This window comes from Mustela nivalis, assembly GCF_964662115.1.
Source record: "Mustela nivalis genome assembly, chromosome: 12".
NCBI classification, from domain to species: Eukaryota; Metazoa; Chordata; class Mammalia; order Carnivora; family Mustelidae; genus Mustela; species Mustela nivalis.
The window spans coordinates 2,485,923-2,503,817 of record NC_139031.1 but is presented as its reverse complement, the minus strand read 5'-3'; the positions used below and the strand labels follow the sequence as shown (position 1 = coordinate 2,503,817).

The 17,895-nt window shown below is 44.9% G+C and overlaps 1 protein-coding gene across 10 annotated transcripts in view; it reads left to right on the top strand.

Annotated features, from left to right (window-relative positions):
- The window catches only part of RBM33 (RNA binding motif protein 33), a 125,765-nt gene that overhangs the window by 32,322 nt on the left and 75,548 nt on the right, over positions 1 to 17,895 (top strand). For all 10 annotated transcript variants that reach the window (XM_082692898.1, XM_082692904.1, XM_082692899.1 and 7 more), the window contains exons 3-5: positions 1,462 to 1,510; positions 5,627 to 5,703; positions 7,739 to 8,051. In XM_082692898.1, the coding sequence (XP_082549024.1) occupies positions 1,462 to 1,510; positions 5,627 to 5,703; positions 7,739 to 8,051 (439 nt within the window). The remainder of the gene's footprint in view (positions 1 to 1,461; positions 1,511 to 5,626; positions 5,704 to 7,738; positions 8,052 to 17,895) is intronic.

The following is a 17,895-nucleotide window of genomic DNA, read 5'->3' as shown; positions in this document are numbered from 1 at the left end:
TTAAGAGTTGTCCGTATCCCCTGGGCGGATGCTGTTGCCTTTCATTTTCAGTTATTTTGATGGCCTGGTGTGGGTGCTTGTCTTCAAAGGAGAGAGTGTCTCTGGTCATCTAGAATCCGTTCTCAAATGGGGTTCCTGTCAGTATGGTGACTAGGTCCTTTTTCCCTCACTCACAGAAGATGATTTTAACACTGAAGATGCAGCCATTGTATCTGAAAGTGATAAAGGGGATTGTTGGAAATGCTGGAGGAAGTGCGTGTTATTCTCTGCCGGTCGTCGTCTTATTCATACCGTTGTGTGGAAGATTTTCCCCACGGGTAACTTCGTGTCCTCGGTCTGTCCCTGCTGCGCGACTTCGGACAGTTATTTAATCTCTTATCCTTGTTTTCTTTATAAAATGAAGGTAGCGGATCTATAGAGAGTAACAAGTTAACAAAAAGGTGTTCAGTGCAGGAATGAAAAGATGTGTTGAGTTATTTCTGGTTCTAAAAGGCAGTGTGTAGAAACAGGCATTTCTGTTCCAAGTCCAGGAGGCATTCCTGTGTATTCTGGTATTCTGCAAAGTAGCATACTATGAGTGCACATGGTTTTTGGATGAAGTTGTGCCCCAAACCTACAGAAATTTGTGACCAGAGTGCTTATAAAAAAAATTAATAGCCCTAATAAGAATCATGGTACATTTGCACCTGGAAGCCTAGTCTGATTGTTTTCTCCTTCTAGATGTCCTTAAAAGGCATTTGTTCCTAAGACACTGGGTTCCCCAGCGCTAAGAATATAATTCAGTAGTAGCCATCCTCACCAACCCCCCCGCCCCATACATACAGTGGGGAATTTCTTTAGCTTTTTGATCTGGTAAGGGTTTCGAGTTTAATTGTGACATGATGTACTCCTGATCACTTCAGAACATAACCATGCTGACAAAACAATTTCAGACTGCTGAAGGACTTGCCATGTTTTACAAAGATAATTCTGTTAGTCACGATGATTTACTTGTATGCTCTCATCAGCCTTGGTTTTTGGTGTTTTTTTTTTTTTTTTTTTTCCTTCTTCATCTTTTCCAGTTTTGCCATTTGATGAGTGTCAGATGGTCTCTGGTTTTGGTTTTAATTTTCCTAGTTAATGACGGTGGATAGGTTTTTCAAGGCAGGAGAAAGCACCTATTGGAGTTCCTTCTTTGACTGATTACTGAACAGGTCCAAGAAATAGAGATCTCATATTACGTGAAAAACCGAGATCAGAAGTCTAGCGAGAGCCATCTCCTCTAGGAGAGCCTCCCACACTTAAAAGACCACAGGTTCCCTATACGTTTGGAAATGTTCTCAGTATTAATAAAGAACAAGGGAAGCATAGCAAACTAAGCAGGAAAGTACCCACACCCTGAAGTCCCGAGATTTCCCAGTGATCTGCAGACTTTCCAGCGTTGTAGGAATAATGCATTGGCCTTTTTTTCTTTCTCCCCAGCGAACTTGAAGATGACTTACTTGGAGAAGATTTGTTGTCTGGCAAAAAGGTAAGAAATCGAGGTCTTCCTGAAACCGGCCTCCAGCTGCTTCATTGTACTCAACATCCAGGAATACATCTCATGAGTGGGATGTGGTACTGACTGGAAGGTTGGGTGCAGATTACAGTGTTGGGAATTGAATCATCTTTTAAATACACAGAAAGGTTCCTTTCTGTTTAGTCTGTTTGTAACAGTAACTTCTTCTTCTTTTTTTTTTTTTTTAAAGATTTTTATCAGTTTATTTGATAGACAGAGAGAGATCACAAGCAGGCAGAGAGGCAGGCAGAGGTGGAGGGAGAAGCAGGCTCCCTGCTGAGCAGGGAGCCCGATGCGGGACTCGATCCCAGGACCCTGAGATCATGACCTGAGCTGAAGGCAGAGGCTTACCCAGGCGCCCCGTAACAGTAACTTCTACCTCAAGTGGTCTGTCCTTTCATGCAAATATTTTTGCTCTCACTCAGTCGGAGGCACTCTAGGAGGTATTGAGTTTGTGAAAGCAGCAACGTAGAACCCCCCCCACTCACTTGCAAGAAAACTAGCATTTGGAGACTAATAGTTTGCATTCCTTTTTTGAAACTTTGGATAAGCTCAATGATAGCTGTACTCAGATGTGACACAAATGAGAATAAAAGCCTAAAACCTAATGCAGGTTTTTCTGAACCTTTTTGATCAAACAAAATTTCTCAGTAATTAACTCTGGTATGTGTGTATCTATATATAATGTCTATATATAATGTATATGTATGTTTATATTACTTTACCAATAGCATTATAAAACATACATTAAAAATAGAAACACAAATCCAGAGATTAAAGTGAAATAGTGAATTTTTATTTTATTTATTAACAGTTTAAAAACATTTGCTGTTCTTACTAAATATGGTAAGTTTTTTAATGTTTAGTTTTTTAAAGTCTTAAGATTGTGGTCTTTTTTTTGGGGCGCCTGGGTGGCTCAGTGGGTTAAGCCGCTGTCTTCGGCTCAGGTCATGATCTCAGGGTCCTGGGAACGAGTCCCGCATCGGGCTCTCTGCTCAGCAGGGAGCCTGCTTCCTCCTCTCCTCTCTCTGCCTGCCTCTCTGCCTACTTGTGATCTCTCTCTGTCAAATAAATAAATTAAAAAAAATCTTAAAAAAAAAAAAGATTGTGGTCTTTTTTTTACTGTCCACAGTTACTGTGGGTGATAAGGTCTCATTATTTGCCTGATTTATTAGCTCTGGTTATATTTTCCTTTTAATATCATAATAAAGCTAATGGAGATCTTTTAGTAGGAGAAGGACCAGTGTTGCCATTTTCTTGTAACTTAGTGTGTTGCATTATTAGCTCTTTCACTAATACATGAATTTATAATAGGATACTTTTGAGGTCACTTTCCTTTCTCTGTCCTGTTTCTTACTGCATCCCTGGCCCCCAGTTGATCTGGCTTCAGCCTGCCTCAGCCTTTCCTCCTCTAAGGGGCTCTCATCACCTATAACTCTCAGTAAGAATTAGTGGAGGGGCGCCTGGGTGGCTCAGTGGGTTAAAGCCTCTGCCTTCGGCTCAGGTCATGGTCTCAGGGTCCTGGGATGGAGCCCCACATTGGGCTCTCTGATGGACAAGGAGCCTGCTTCCTCCTCTCTCCCTGCCTGCCTCTCTGACTACTTGTGATCTGTGTCTGTCAAATAAATAAAATCTTTAAAAAAAGAAAAAATTAGTGGAGTTCCCTGTAGATCCACTTGGTCTCATGAGGAAATGTCAAAATGCTGAAAGTGGAAAACCTGTGAGATGGTCCCTTAGCCTTCCCTTGTTTGAGGGGCTCACTCTCTGGCCTCCGGGTGCCCTGCATGTTTCATGTGATTTGGGTGCAGGGCTAGTCCTTCCAAGGTCACGGTCCTGGGAAAGTGCTGCTGTTTTCTTTGAGACTCAGTGCTAATTACTTTGCACATCTTTGAAGTGCTATCACTGAACTTGGGAGTTCACTGCCCTAATATGAACATGGTTTTCCCCTTTGTGATTCTTTAAGATACTTCAGTGAAGAATACCATTAGATGTTAAAATGTTTAAATGTGGTGAGATATTTTTACCCAAGTTGGATTTCTATCCTCGGGTGAGCCTGGGGCAGCATAGTTTTTGCCCCATATCTCTGTCAGGGTGACCCACCAGCCCTAATAATTCCTTTTGGTGAACATTTGTCCCCATCCTGTGAAAGCTTTGGTCAGGTCTCTTACCAGTAAAGATGGAAAAGCACAGTTTGGTTTGGACAGTAATGCTGACTCTTCTGGGAAAGTCAACTCACTTTCTCTCACCGGACTATTGATCGGTGTGACTGGCCTCCTTTCCCATGGAACAGGAGCGTGAGAGGCTCTCTCGGCGGGAGCGCCCACAGCCACTTCGGTCAGTTGGGAAGTTTGTCTGGCTGGGAACTGTGTGTGCTCCTCTCTCCTTTCCTCCCCTCTTCTTTCCTAACGCTATACCTTGTAGGAATCGAAGAGCTCAAATAGATAGGTGTAAAAGAAATGATGAAGGAAAAAACAGATATAAGCCCTCATGACATTTTGCCATATATATTTCCTTATATTTTTTTTTCATATATTTTTTTAAGATTTTATTTATTTATTTCACAGAGATCACAAAATAGGCAGAGAGGCAGGCAGAGAGAGGGGGAAGCAGGCTCCCTGCTGAGCAGAGAGCCGGAGGGATGCGGGGCTCGATCGCAGGATGCAGGGATCATGACCTGATGCGGGACTCGATTCCAGGACCCTGACATCATGACCTGAGCCGAAGGCGGAGGCTTTAACCCACTGAGCTCCCCAGGCGCCCCTTTTGCTTTATTTTTAAGTAGAAATCAAGTCTCTCTTTCCTTTTTCTATCTTTACCTTTTTCCTAATACGAGGGCATTCAGGGGGCCTCTTTTAGAGGGTGTGGTACTTTATGTATAGTCTGAAAGTAATTTGAATATGGGAGCAGAGTGTGAAGCACACCCGTGTAAGTGTACAACGCTGGGCTGTGTTCAACTTAACAAAACCTGGAACTCTAGGAAGTTGAGCAGTGACAGAAACACTAGGCTTCCTCCGCCTGCTGGTGGGATGAATGCACAGGCCTGTGGAGCGCAGTGGTGAGGCCCTGAGCCAGGCATGTTTGCCTCCGCGGGTCATCTCTGTTGACAGACCGAAGCTCTGTTGCCATCCCTTACCTATCAGTCTGGTAATCTGGCTATTTAAGATCTACTTTATCCTTTTTTTAAGATTTTATTTGTCTCTTTATTTGAGAGACAAGTGCATGAGTGGGAAGGAGGGGCAGGGGGCAGAGGGCGAAGCAGATTCCCCATTGAGCAGGGAGCCCAACTCCTTGCTCAGTCCCTAGGACCCTGGGATCATGACGCAAGTCAAAGGCAGAGGCTTAACTAACTGAGGCACTCAGGTGCCCCTAAAATCTGCTTATTTTTAAAATTCTGCTTTTTTTTAAGGTTTCAGATTTTGGATACTAACAGTGTTAAAATTAGTAAAAATTTTTTTAAAGTTTTTATTTCAATTCCTGTGAGTTAACATACAGCGTAATGTTAGTCTCCGGTGCACCGTGTAGTGGTTCGTCACTTCCTTGCACCACCCAGTGCTCATCACAGGACCCGCCCTCCTTAGTCCCCGTCACCTGTCTCCCCCTTCCCCGCCCTGTCCCGCTCCGGTGTCCGTTTGTTCTCTGTAGTGAAGAGTCTGTTTCTTAATTTGTCTCTTACTTTTTCATTTTTCTTACTCTGTTTGTTAAATTCAACATGTGAGTAAAATCAAATTTAGTCAAATCTTAAGGATACCGTTCTTTTCCGTGTGGACGATAGGGAAAAATATTTGTAGGATACTGCCAAGGGACTCTTCCTTTTTCCTTTTTTGTTAGATTTAGAATAAATGTGATCATTAGGCCTGTTGCTTCCATACCGACTTGACTCTGCATCTGAACGTTTGTGTGCGGCCACAGGTAAACCGTATGTGGGGTTTCCCAGTTGTCGGCTGGTGGCATCCAAGTGAGGTAGCTCACGGACTGGCACATGCTCTAATAACAGGGCTGGAAGCAGTATAGTCCACGGGATTTTGCACATTTGTAACAGGTCTCTTTGTGGAAGTGGCATGCATTAATTAGATTTCTTACTTTAATCAGAACCAGTCAGATTTGTCAGACGAAGAGCTGAATGACGACCTCTTACAGAGCGATAATGATGATGAAGAAAATTTCAGGTATTCATTATTAGCTCATTAAAAATTTTCTTTGTTTAACTAAATTGTTAGTAACTGGAATTTATAATTATAATGGAGTATAATCGATAATGTGATATTGTATCTTCAACATGATTTTATTTTAAACAGGATATTAATATACCTCTCTTATGTGGAAGCCATATGTATTTTGTGTAAATAGGTATTGGTCTTGTGTTTGGTGACCTCTGTAAGTTCTCTTGACTGCAGGTTATGAAAACTCAGTAAAGGTATGTACTGCTCTTTTTTTTAAAGATTTTATTTATTCATTTGACAGAGACCGTGAGAGAGGGAGCACAGTAGAGGGGAGTGGGAGAGGGAGAAGCAGGCTCACCGAACAGGGAGCCCTATGTGGGGCTTGACCCCAGAATTCTGGGATCATGGCCTGAGCTGAAGGCAGGCAGACACCTAACCACTGAGCCACGCAGGCGCCTCTTTACTGCTCTTCTTTAAAGAATTCCTTCATTCGGGTGGGGGCGGTGGCCTTAGGCTCTTACTACTATTGGCTGCAGTTTGATGTTGCTGCTTTTTATTATAAGCAGTTTTTGTTTATCTGTAATCTGTTTACTCAGTTGCCATTTTGGAAATTCCTTTGGACTGTACTTTATTTTTTTAAAAGATTTTTTTTTTTAAAGATTTATTTATTTGAAAGAGAGAGTGTGAACCTGAGGGGGGGTTGGAGAGGCAGAGGGAGAAGCAGACTCCCTGCAGAGTTGGGAGCTGGATTTGGGGCTGGATCCCAGGACCCATGAGATGGTGACCTGAAGACAGCTGCTTAACCAGCTGAGCCACCAGGATGACCCTGGACTGTACTTTGGACTCTAGTGGACTCTGTGAATGTAATTGTTTCAGTGAATGTAGTTATTTTTGTCTTTTTCGGCTGTTTAAACAAAACAGTATGAGCTGGGTAGCTCATAACAGAAATACATTTCTCACATTTCTGGAGGCTAGGAAGTCCAAGGTTAAGGCATCAGCATGGTCAGTTTCTACTTTCTGGTTCATAGATGGCGCCTTCTTGCTGTGTCTTCACAGGGTTGAAGGCTAAGGGAGTTCCTGGGGCTCTCTCTGTAAAGCCACTGATCCCATCAGTGGGACTCCAGCTTTTTATGACCTTTCTGATCATCTCCCAAAGGCCCCACCTCCAGGTACCATCACCCTGGGTGTGTTATGGATTCAGCAGGATGAGTTTTGGGGGCTACAGATATCCAGTCCACAGCGATCAGTGAATGTCTTTTTGTTGTTGACCTAGTAAGCTCCATCATTAGAGAAAGAGGTATTTAGTATCCTCGGGCAGGTGGAGTGATTTTTTCAGTGTTAATGAGGAAAGCTTTATTGTGAAAATTCAAAGAGACATCCTTCAGTTATAAGTGAAGTTAATAAACACATATGCCATTTATTATTGAACTACAGATCTGTAACAGGTTTTCTAACTTAAAGTAACTTTTATGGATAGAGATACGGTTTTAAGTTAGTTTTTTCCCCCAGTTATTTAAGTGTCCCAGTTCCATTCTTTGATATCATTATTATATTTTGATTTTTTGAATAGTTAAGTTTGCCCTCAAAATGTGGCAGTTTGGAGTTTTTTGCCAAGTAATGTCTTCAGGTCTGTGTGATGTATTGAGATTTCTTGTTAGGATTATAGAGTAATATTCCCGTTTTTTCTTTGGGATCTTGGAAAACAGATACCACCCTTTTCTTCCTGGAAGTTAGAGTGCAATGCGGTCTGTTTGTTCCAGTCCTGGCGTTTTGCCAGTGAGACTTGGTTCCCCATCGGGTCCATCTGATTCTTTCGGGGCAGATGACCCTCAGCAGACGATCGTGCGGGTGCCGTCTGCGTCAGGAACGTGGGGTGCGGGCTCAGTACGGCACGCCGAGCTCTCCTGTCGGTCACCAGTGGAGTAATGTGGGTTTCTAGGTCCTGGAACAACTTTTCACCGGTCACGGTTATTGAGGTAGTGATTCAGTGTTGGGCTTGATTCTCACTGGGCGCCTTTCTTTGTATTTTTGTTCTCTTTAGTTCTCAGGGTGTCACAATTAGTTTAAATACCACGTCTGGCATGGTCACGTCATTTGAACTGTCTGACAACACCAACGACCAGTCTGGAGAACAGGAGTCCGAGTATGAACAAGGAGAGGATGAACTTGTCTATCACAAATCCGACGGCTCCGAACTGTATGCTCACGACTACGCAGAGGAAGGGCAGTACGAAGGCCAGGACGCCGAGCTGCCGGACGACCACATGCAGTATGTGGGGGAGCACGAGGAGGCGCAGCTGTACAGCGACGAAGTGTTGGACATCGAGATCAATGAGCCTTTAGATGAGTTCACAGTGAGTCTCCCTCCTTTGTGCGGCTGAAGATAGCATGGCTGCCTGGGCCGAGGTTTCTAGACTGATTTGAAATCTGTTTCCCTCCCTCGGGACCGAGGGAAATTAGACCTTATTATCACTGTCTGCCAGTTTCTTTATCTGAGCTGTGACAAAGTTTGTGTTGACAGCTTGTTCGGCCGGAGGTAATGCCCCTTTGTCAGTCTGGAAGGCTGCACAGAGTCTGACCTTGAGGACTGCACCTTAAGGAAGAAAACAGCTTTGTGTGGTGGAGATACACTGTCAGTTGTTAGAAGTACTTAATGCAGGGCTTTTATCCAGGCTTTAGACAAGATCTGATAAAGTCCTTCCAAGGTGAAAAGATTATTGACCTGCTAAAGACATCTTTCAGGTGCTAATATTCCAGAGTGATTGATGTCCTGTTCATTCATCCTTTTTTGTAGCTGAGAACTGTCTAAACATGAATAAAGAGATTGGAGGTTAGTTTTGGAAATGTCACACATAATTTGTTATCTGTAATCAGGAAGCAAAGATGGTGCTGATTTCTGTTTCAGAAAGGTGGTTTTGATAGGTGGCTGTTTTTAAAATTGAACTGTCAAGAAAGCAAAAGGTACTAGTGAAAGGTTGCTCATCTGTCTTAATGATTCATCATTAAAAGATACTTGTTTTTAAAATAAGCACTTAATGACATTTGTGTGGGAAGGACGTGATATCCATGGGTAGAATCTTTGGGTTTTCATGATCCTGCAGTTCCAGGAGGTGTGTGGTCCGCTGGGCTGCCGGGACTGGGTGGAGCATGCAGAGTTAGGGGAGTAGCTTTGCCTTTAATCTCTTAATGTTTTTATTCAGAAGAAGTTTGCTTTTGAGAAAAAAATTCCAAAATCTTAATTTTGGCCATGGGTCATACATATATAACAAATGAGAGTAATTTTGAAAGAGATTGTTTAGTGGAACCTTAGAATATTTATTTCTGATCATAATTGTGTTTATCTCAGTAGTTATTTTTAAGATTTGATTGGTTTTGAATGTTTTCTGACACTTCAGTAGGTAATACAGTAATGAAAAAATGTTTGTCGTTTTGGTACCTAGAATCATGTAAAAGGCCTCATGGCTGCTTGTTCTTTTGATAATGGTAATGGTTTATTTTGGTAATAAATCCTTCACTGGTGTGGACAAGTTCTCTTCTGGTTTACTGGTGCGTTTGTATACTATCTGAAAGTGGGGTGCTATACATTTAAAATGATTCTTAAAGATGAAGCCAAGATCTTTTAAAAATGTACCTGGTTATTCCCTGGTTAGAGCGTTTTATTATTTCTCCTGGTCTCGGTAAGAAAAGGTGACCGGTTGATGGTATGTGGGTCCTTTTCCCTTGTAGAGTCAGCAGTTCAGCACTTCTGTACTGATGTCCAGGCACTGGGGGCACCAGTTTTGCTAACAGGAGACCGAGGCGTGGCCCCTGCCTTCCGTGCACTTAGAATTTGGGGGAGCAGATCCGGGGGGAAAGTGCCTGCTTGACAGCACGAGTGTGCGGCGTTGGAGCTGTTTCTCACTGTGGCCTCCCGGCCGAGTTTGTTGTGCAGAGAATTCTGGTACGTCAGGACTGCCCTCTCTTGTGTTCCGTTGTCAGACAAGAGGTTGCATTTAGGCTCTGGGTTGTGTAAAATCCAGCTTAGTTCTCCGACGTCTTGTGGTCTCGGAGTTCCGATCCGAAAGAAAAACGGTGCGGCGGTTCAGTACCTCACGGTACTTTCCCACATCAAAATGAGAATTGTTTTCAGAATTAAAAAAAAAGCCTTCGGCAGTTTTGCTTAGAATTTTTGAGAGCATCGTCCTGTTTTCGCAGGGAGCCGTGTGGGAAGGCGAGTGTCCCGCGAGCCCCTCTGCGCGGCGCCGGAGCTTACGGCGCGGCCGCTCTTCTCCCTTCCTGTCCCTGTCCGCTGGCGGCTTCGAAGCGGCAGCCGGGGCTGGAGCGTCCCCTGCCGTGTCTTCGGACTGGGGCTCCGGCTGGGGAGCGGGGCGGGCTCCTGGACGGGCTTCCTCGGGGGCCCCTGGGTCCCAGCGGCATTTTAGCGTATCGGATGGTTTATTCACTGTGTGTCGTGTCCCGGGTCGGATGGTTAACTTGCCCCCTCAAGCTAGAACCCCGCTCGGTGACATGCTGAGTGTGAGCACGTAATGGGTTTCGGGGCGCACTCTTGACACCGAGTGGGTGCGTTTCGCGGATGCCCGGGAATGGAGTCCGGGAGCCGCCTTGCCACGGGCACGTGGGCGTGGGCAGAAGCCGCGTGCGGGCGTGGCTCGGGGGACGCCCGTGCCCGACGGCCCTCGGGTGCCGTGGATTTTGCCAGTCCTCTTCTTGAGAGTGACTTGGCACTTGATTTAAAAGCTTGTGCTCTTGTGTTAAGAGACGGTGTTCCTTGTTATTTGACAAAATATGAGAAGATGGTCGAGGATGTATACTTTTAAGCACAATCTTTTCAGGGTTTTTAAAGCTCCTGTAGATGGAGAGTTCATAAAACACGGGTCTGTCGGAACAGTTTCAGACTGGGAGCTCGTGTGAAGGGCAGCAGATTTTTGTTTCTTGGGGGAGATCCAGTGGTATAGAATATTCTCCGTTGTGTCTCAGCTGAAGATTCTGATGGCCGCCGCTGGCCTTCCTCGAAGTCTAACCGTTCTGTCAGTGAATGGTGAGGGGTGACAGTTCTCTTTTCGACGGGACGGTTTCTTCTGGAGAGTGAGATGCAGTGTTCAGGCAGCCTTGAGAGACACTTGTGGGACCTACAATGGTTTGTCCCCTTGAACACAGCTGGTTTCTTTGGGGTTCGCAGGGGCGGCTTCCGTGTCGCGCGGGAGCTTGCCTCAGGTTCTGTCCGTGCTCACTCTCGCTGTCTTGCAAGCAGCCGCTGCTGTTCCGGCGGATGCTGGCAGGGTCACTCCCCCGCGCAGGACCAGAGGCTCCTGTTACTTGACCGTAGCGTGTGTAGGGACCCTTCCTTCTCTTGGAACCATCTCGAGCCCGCTGTCTGCTTCCTTCCATATGCCCTTCGAGGGATGTCTGCCCCTTACGTGTCGCACAGAGCTGGAACCCCCCCTCCGATCGAAGGGATGCGCTGAGGGAGAAGCAAATTCAAACGCCATCTCTAACCCAGCTCCTGTGTGGAAGTGAACGGCTTATGCTTTTGTTGCCTTTTACTGCTGTAAAAATGGCGCACGGTGGGTGTGCCTCGGCTCCACCAGCACCGAGCGAGCGCAGGCACCTTCTCTTGAAGGCTGCTGTCCCCGAGCGCCGGCTCAAAGGGCGCTCGGGGGCTGGAGCGCAGCTGTGGCACTGACCTTGGCCGTGGCGCTGGCCTGCCGCTCCCCGTCTCAGTAACGCGGGCGAGGCCGCATCGGCTGCCCGTGCTTCGTGCTTTCTGCTTTGTCCGGTCACCGCGCTCGTCACGTTTGCTAAAATAACGAAGCATGAGTCGTGAAGATGAAAAGTGCTTTCAGGACCCGGAGCGGTATGAGGAGGACTTACTTTCTCTTTAATGGCTGTCAGGATGAAGAACGCTTGCAGGCTTGTGGGCGGCGGGGGCCGCGAGGGCAGGAAGACTGTGTTGCCGAAGATGAATTAGATGAGATCACTGACCCCCAGGTTGCTCCTGAAGCGGAAGAGGTATTTGTTCATCTTTTAAAAAGAGTCCAAAATTTTGATGGTTTTTTTTCTTCCAGATTTAAAATGAGCCTTTTTTTTTTTTTTTTAAGCATTAGTGAAAAGTTGATACATGTCTTCTTTGAACTATGTGTGCAGAAAAAGCCGGCGCTTTCTAGAGTCTTTGGACAGTGAGTTCTGGTGAGCTGTGATTTCCACTTAGCTCTTTGCCCTGGAAGTGTTAGAATATTTTCAGTGTTTTAGGGGGGCGTGGGTACAGATCTTTAAAAATGTGGTGTATGTGTTAGTGCTTTGAAAGGATTGCTATAATCATTTTAAATCCGTTGCCGTTCGTAGTTAAGAGCACTCTTGCAGAAATACTTCCGGGTTCGTATTTAGGTGTTCCCTTGCTTGGGTGGTTGGGGGAGAAGCTGGGCCCCTGCTCTCAGGGAGCGCGCGCTTTCATCCAGGAGAGGGGAGACACGTGGGCAAGTTCCTGTGACCGAGGCCTAGAAGAAGTGAAGTCCGCCAGCGCGCGCTCCGGTCCCTGCTTCGGGAGCTCGCGGAGGGGCCCTCTGGTTGGGACTGGGTCTCCCAGCGCACGGGGAAGGGCCGTGGGGAAGCGTTGAGGCTTGGCGAAGAGGTGAGCTGTGGGCTAGTCTGAAGAGATGTTTGGATGAACAGAGGCGGCGTGAGGCGTGTCGGGCTTCCTAGATTCGGGTTTCCGCCCTGTGGACTGGCCTGGTGGCCCAGGCATGTGAGCCATGAAATCATTCTGTCGCCGTGCGATCTGTTGGTTTAGAAACTTTTTCTCAGTTACTTTCCTTAATAACTTTGCCTCCCTTTATTCCAAAAGATCATGAAAAGTGATACTTAGTGGCTTGGGTCGTCTGCTTTGGGTACTTAGGCCAGCGCTTTAGAAACTCCGCGCACAGAACTCTTTATTCGCCCTTCCTTTGCCTCCCACGGCGCTGTGACCGAGTGTGGGCACGTGTATGCTGCGAGCACTTCCCAGGACATACCCTCTCTCCTCCCTCGCAGGCCAAATTTGACTTTCCTTTTTGTGCCGTCTGTCTCTTGCTATTTGAAATAATTTGAAACTTAGAGAAAAGATAAAAGAATAGGATGGAGAAATCTTTACCCAGATTGTCCAGTTGTAGAAGCAGCCAGGACAAGGAGCCAAGCCAAAGCTGAAGGAGATGTTCCGTGAGAGATGGTTCCCTCCTCGTGGCCACTCTGTGCCGGCTGTCCTGAGCCACTGCCTCGGGTTTGGAGAAAGCAGAGCTGTACGCAGGTGAGCGCTCTGTGTGCTGGAGGGCGTAGAGCACGTCTGGGTCAGACCTGTGAGAGGCTGATTCAGGCAGAAGACATCTAAGAAAGAACCCTGAAGACATCAGGAGTGGAGAGAAGGGGAGGGCGCAGTTAGGGAGGTGCAGATGTCATTCCCAGTGGTGAGTAGTTGAGATGGAAACCTAGTTCGTGTCCTGCTAGTTTGTGGGATTTTGAGTTTGGAAAATTAATTTCATTGATATTTGTCGTAATTTATTCTTTCGGTACTTTAAGTAGTAGTCTCTTTACCCTTTGATGATAATATATTTATAGGACATTTTAGGATGAGAAAAGTCTAATGATGTCTGGAGATACACACTTTTTGTGTGAAGTGATCAAAGAAAACCAGGGTTACCCTTGCTTGGCTGCCTTCTGGAAGTGCTGGTTTTCTGGGTCTGACTGGTAGATCGAGGTATTTCAGACTTTGATTCCTGAACTGTAGTCATGAAAATATTAAAGCAAAAGTGGGTTGTTACTATTAAAAAAGAATGGTAATCTTGCCTTCGATTTTCAAGTATCTTCTGGAGAGATGTCTTTGGAGGAACATTAATGATTGGACCCAGCCTTAAATGAAATGAACTCATAACCTGTCTGCGGCTAACATGACAGAGTATCTCAGAGACACGTAGAAAGGATTGCTCATCTGGGGAAAAGTTGGATTGCTCCCTTATACCTTACATCAGTGTGGATCTCAGGAAGATTGAATCTTTTAGTGTAAAAAACAACCAGACATAGACTTGTTCATCTGCATATACACATACGGAATGGTCAGCGGATTAGAAGAAATCATTTTAATAATGGCAACTGAGTGGCCTTAGGCTTACCTGCAAAACTGAAAACTCAGCAAATGTGAGAGCTAATTTTTTTTAACACTAAAGTCAAAAAATTCCAGAGGGCATTTCCGATCTGGTGTAGGCCTCCTCAGGTAATCGTGTATAGGCTTCTTTTGGACGTGCATGGTAAGTTCTAGGGGTGCCTTTCTTACTGTGGTCTGCATCCAGACTGTGGGTTGCTGGAGGCCGGGAGGGGACCATGCCACTCCGAACCCACATCGCAGAGTTCTCAGGTAGCCCGCGATAAACATCACACAAGTTAGGCCTTGGTCACATGGCCATAACCTACGGCAGGGAAACTGGTCAAGACAGTGTGAGGTGACAACGTGTTCAGCCAAAACTGGGAGTTTTATTATTAAGGACATGATAGAAAATGAGGAAAAACGAGCACAAAGTTGTCTTGGTTATTACCCTTCTACTACTCTCGGTACTAAAGGAAAAGAGTGATTTGATCATCTGTAAATACCCCAAAACACCATGAAGAGGTTCAACAAATGACAGATTTGGGAAATTCGCATGTGAGCCTAAAAATTAATATATTTAGCAAAGTTAATATATTCCGCACATACAGATGAGCATTCCTATATAAAGAAGGGTCAATAATACGGGAGAGTAATCCAAAGAGAAGAGAAGCACATGACCACTAAGCATATAAAATATAGTCAACAAAATAAATTAAAATGGATAATTTAACCTTTTTTAATACTGGCAGAAATCAAAAAATGACTGGTCAGATTACAGTCTCATTCTGTTAGGAGACCATTTTAGAAACGTTAACTGTCCAGAGACACTTTTCTGGGGGTCTCTCATGTTTCTGCCTATTTGTGAGCAAAGCACAGACTGCCCCTTTGTTCTCAGCTAGCTTTTCAAGCACACACACAGTCTTAAAAGATGGAGTATCTTCCTCTGGGGCCAGGGGCAAGTGTGCTTTCTGTTTCTTATAACAGACTGGGGGTCCCTACACTCAGGGTCTCTTTTGTAGCTCAGCCACTGTGTTCACACGGCACCTGGGAATCCGCTCCGGGAGCCAGCCCCCAAGTGACACTGTTCTGGATCAGAGGGACACCTTGTCCTCAACTGTGACCAGGCACTGATGGCTTCTCACAGCCTCCGTGAAACAGTGGCAACTGCCTCACTTGCTTGCTGAAAGGGGAAGATTCGCACACCCTCCGTTCTTCTCGGGGGGATCAAAGCCTCAAGGCCTTTCGGCTCAGTAATTCCCATTGCTGAAGTCATCCGAGAGAGTTCATCTACCTGTGTTCGAAGACGCGCACTCCAGTCCGCTTGCAGCCTCAAGTGTGGAGTTTTCTAGAGGGTTAAGGGGTGGCCGGACTTCTCGGCATGGCTTACCTGCGGATGGGCTCGCTTTCTGTTGGGCACGTAAAGTGAACAGAGGAAGACAATCCAGTTCCTCCCCTAAGTTCCCTGTAACTTTGCACATCTAAGTGTGTGTGTGACTCCACATCTGCATGGGTGTGGACAAAAATGCTGATAGTGGTTACCTCTCGATGGTGGGATTATTTGATGCTTTGTACCCCAAATACTTCAGAATATTTTTGCTATGAGCAGAATAACTTTTTTTTTTTTTTAAAGATTTTATTTATTTATTTGACAGAGATCACAAGCAGGCAGAGAGGGAGGCAGAGAGAGAGAGGGGGAAGCAGGCTCCCTGCTGAGCAGAGAGCCCGATGCGGGGTTCGATCCCAGGACCCTGAGATCACGACCTGAGCCGAAGGCAGACGCTTGACCCGCTGAGCCACCCAGGCGCCCAACATAATAACTTTTTAAAATTGGGACCCAGGATGGTTAAGATTCTGACCTGGAATTTGTAAGGCAAAGAACCAGATTGCATTTGTTAACTCCTGTGATTTCAAGTTGCTGAGGTCCCACTTGAAACATTCTAAGGTTTGTTTTCAGTATGAATCTTTTTATAGAGCATAAAGTAAACTCTCCTCCAGATTGACTAGTTTCTTTTTTTATGCCATCTGTGAGGAGGTAGAGTATTTGCTTTTTCCTTCTAAGATTTAATTTTAAATTTAGTATTTGAAAGTATTTTTAAAAAGTTACTCTTATATTTACTTTCTTATTCTTCTGTCCTTTTATGGTTGAGGTTTGCCTTATTTTTGTTGCTTAAAATATATTTTTTTTTTAAGGTTTTATTTATTTATTTGACAGACAGAGATCATAAGTAGGCAGAGAGGCAGAGAGAGAGGAGGAAGCAGGCTCCCTGCAGAGCAGAGAGCCCGATGTGGGACTCGATCCCAGGACCCTGAGATCATGACCTGAGTTAAAGGCAGATGCTTCACTCCCTGAGCCACCCAGGCGTCTGGGTTTTCTTTTCTTTTTCTTTTTTTTTTTTTTTAAAGTCATGGATAATTCAGCTATAAAGATTATCTTACGTATCTTTTAGTGGATGTATCTTTTCATTTTCCTTGGTATTAACTATGAATGGAATTACTGAGAGAGTAGAAGTTAATTCTATGAGAATCCACCAAATGGTTTCTCAGAGTGATGCTATCATCTTGTGCTCCCGCGGTCTTGCCTGAGAGTGTCCGTTCGCCGTCACTCGTGGTGTCCGTCCCTCCCATGTAGATCTTTCACTGGGTGTGTCCTTGCACGTTTAGTGTGCGCTCCTTTGATAGCTGATGATACTGCACGCCCTTGCTGGTGCTGATTCCACTTCTAGATCTTCCTTGTGTCCATTTTTAGTCTTTAAAAAATGGGTTCTTTTTAATCTTTGTCTGTGTATGCTGTGCGTAGTCTGTATATGCCACATAGAGAATATAAATTATCTGTATCTGTTCTGCATGGAACATACATTGTCTAAAGCTCCTGTCTGTGTGTTCTAGGTAGATGTTTTTCCTTTTTTTTTTTTTTTAAAGATTTTATTTATTTATTTGACAGAGAGAGATCACAAGTAGGCAGAGAGGCAGGCAGAGAGAGAGGGGGAAGCAGGCTCCCCGCTGAGCAGAGAGCCCGATGTGGGGCTCGTTCCCAGGACCCTGAGATCATGACCTGAGCTGAAGGAAGGAATGCCACAGAGGTTGGCTGCCCTTCTCATCCATCATACCACTGGGTATGGGACCTCCCTGCCAATGTCAGCCTTGATCGCATGGCCACATCCTGTTTGCCAGTTACAGGTAGTAGGTCTGTAAAGTACGGTCTTTCCTCTTCTGTGCTCTGTTCCTTAGAAGCAAGTCCCTCGTCGCGGGCCCTTCAAGGGCGGACGGACTGGAGTTCTGCCTCTGGTGGAGGGAGGGTTATGGGGGCAGGGGTGCTATCTACATGTATTTGGAATTTTTCTCTAAGATTTGGTAAATTGATTTTTTTGTATCTTAAATCCACCTTGTGCTTCTGTCTAACCTCACTTAGTTGTGATATATTTTCCTGTTTTATATTTTGCTAGATTCCACGTGCTTTTGTTTTTTTGAGGAATTTTGTGTCTGTATTTATGAAGGATAATGGTCTGTAGTTAGAATTTTTATGCAATTTGATTGCTGCATCTCTACAACTTGTAAATTTTCACCATTTTTTTTTTTTTTAAAGATTTGTGTATTTTGGAGTGGGGGAGGAGAGTGTGAGTGAGCAAGCGGTGGGGAGCGGGCGACGGCAGAAGGAGAGAGAGAATCTCAAGCAGTTTGCCTACTGCATGCAGAGCTTCATCTTAGGACCCTGAGATCATGACCTGGGCCGAAATCAAGAGTCAGATACTTAACAGACTGAGCCCCCCCAGGTGCCCCTAAATTTTCACAATTGGTAGAATTAATACTTGTATTTGATTTCTATTTCTTAGTATAATAAAGAATTATTCTCTATTAAAATATTCTGTAAACATTAAAAACTTATGGTAAATTTTTAAAAACTCTGTTCCCTATGCTTCTCCCACCCTGTTTCGGAGAACCACCCGTTTTTCTTCCCCTTGGGTTTGGGAAAGAATATTGAATTTTCTTTTAAAAAGTTTAGATCACAGGTTCATTTCAGAATTATTTGGAGAACTTAAAAATATCTACAGGCCTGGATCTTGCTTTCCCTTAGACTTTCTAATTCCTTT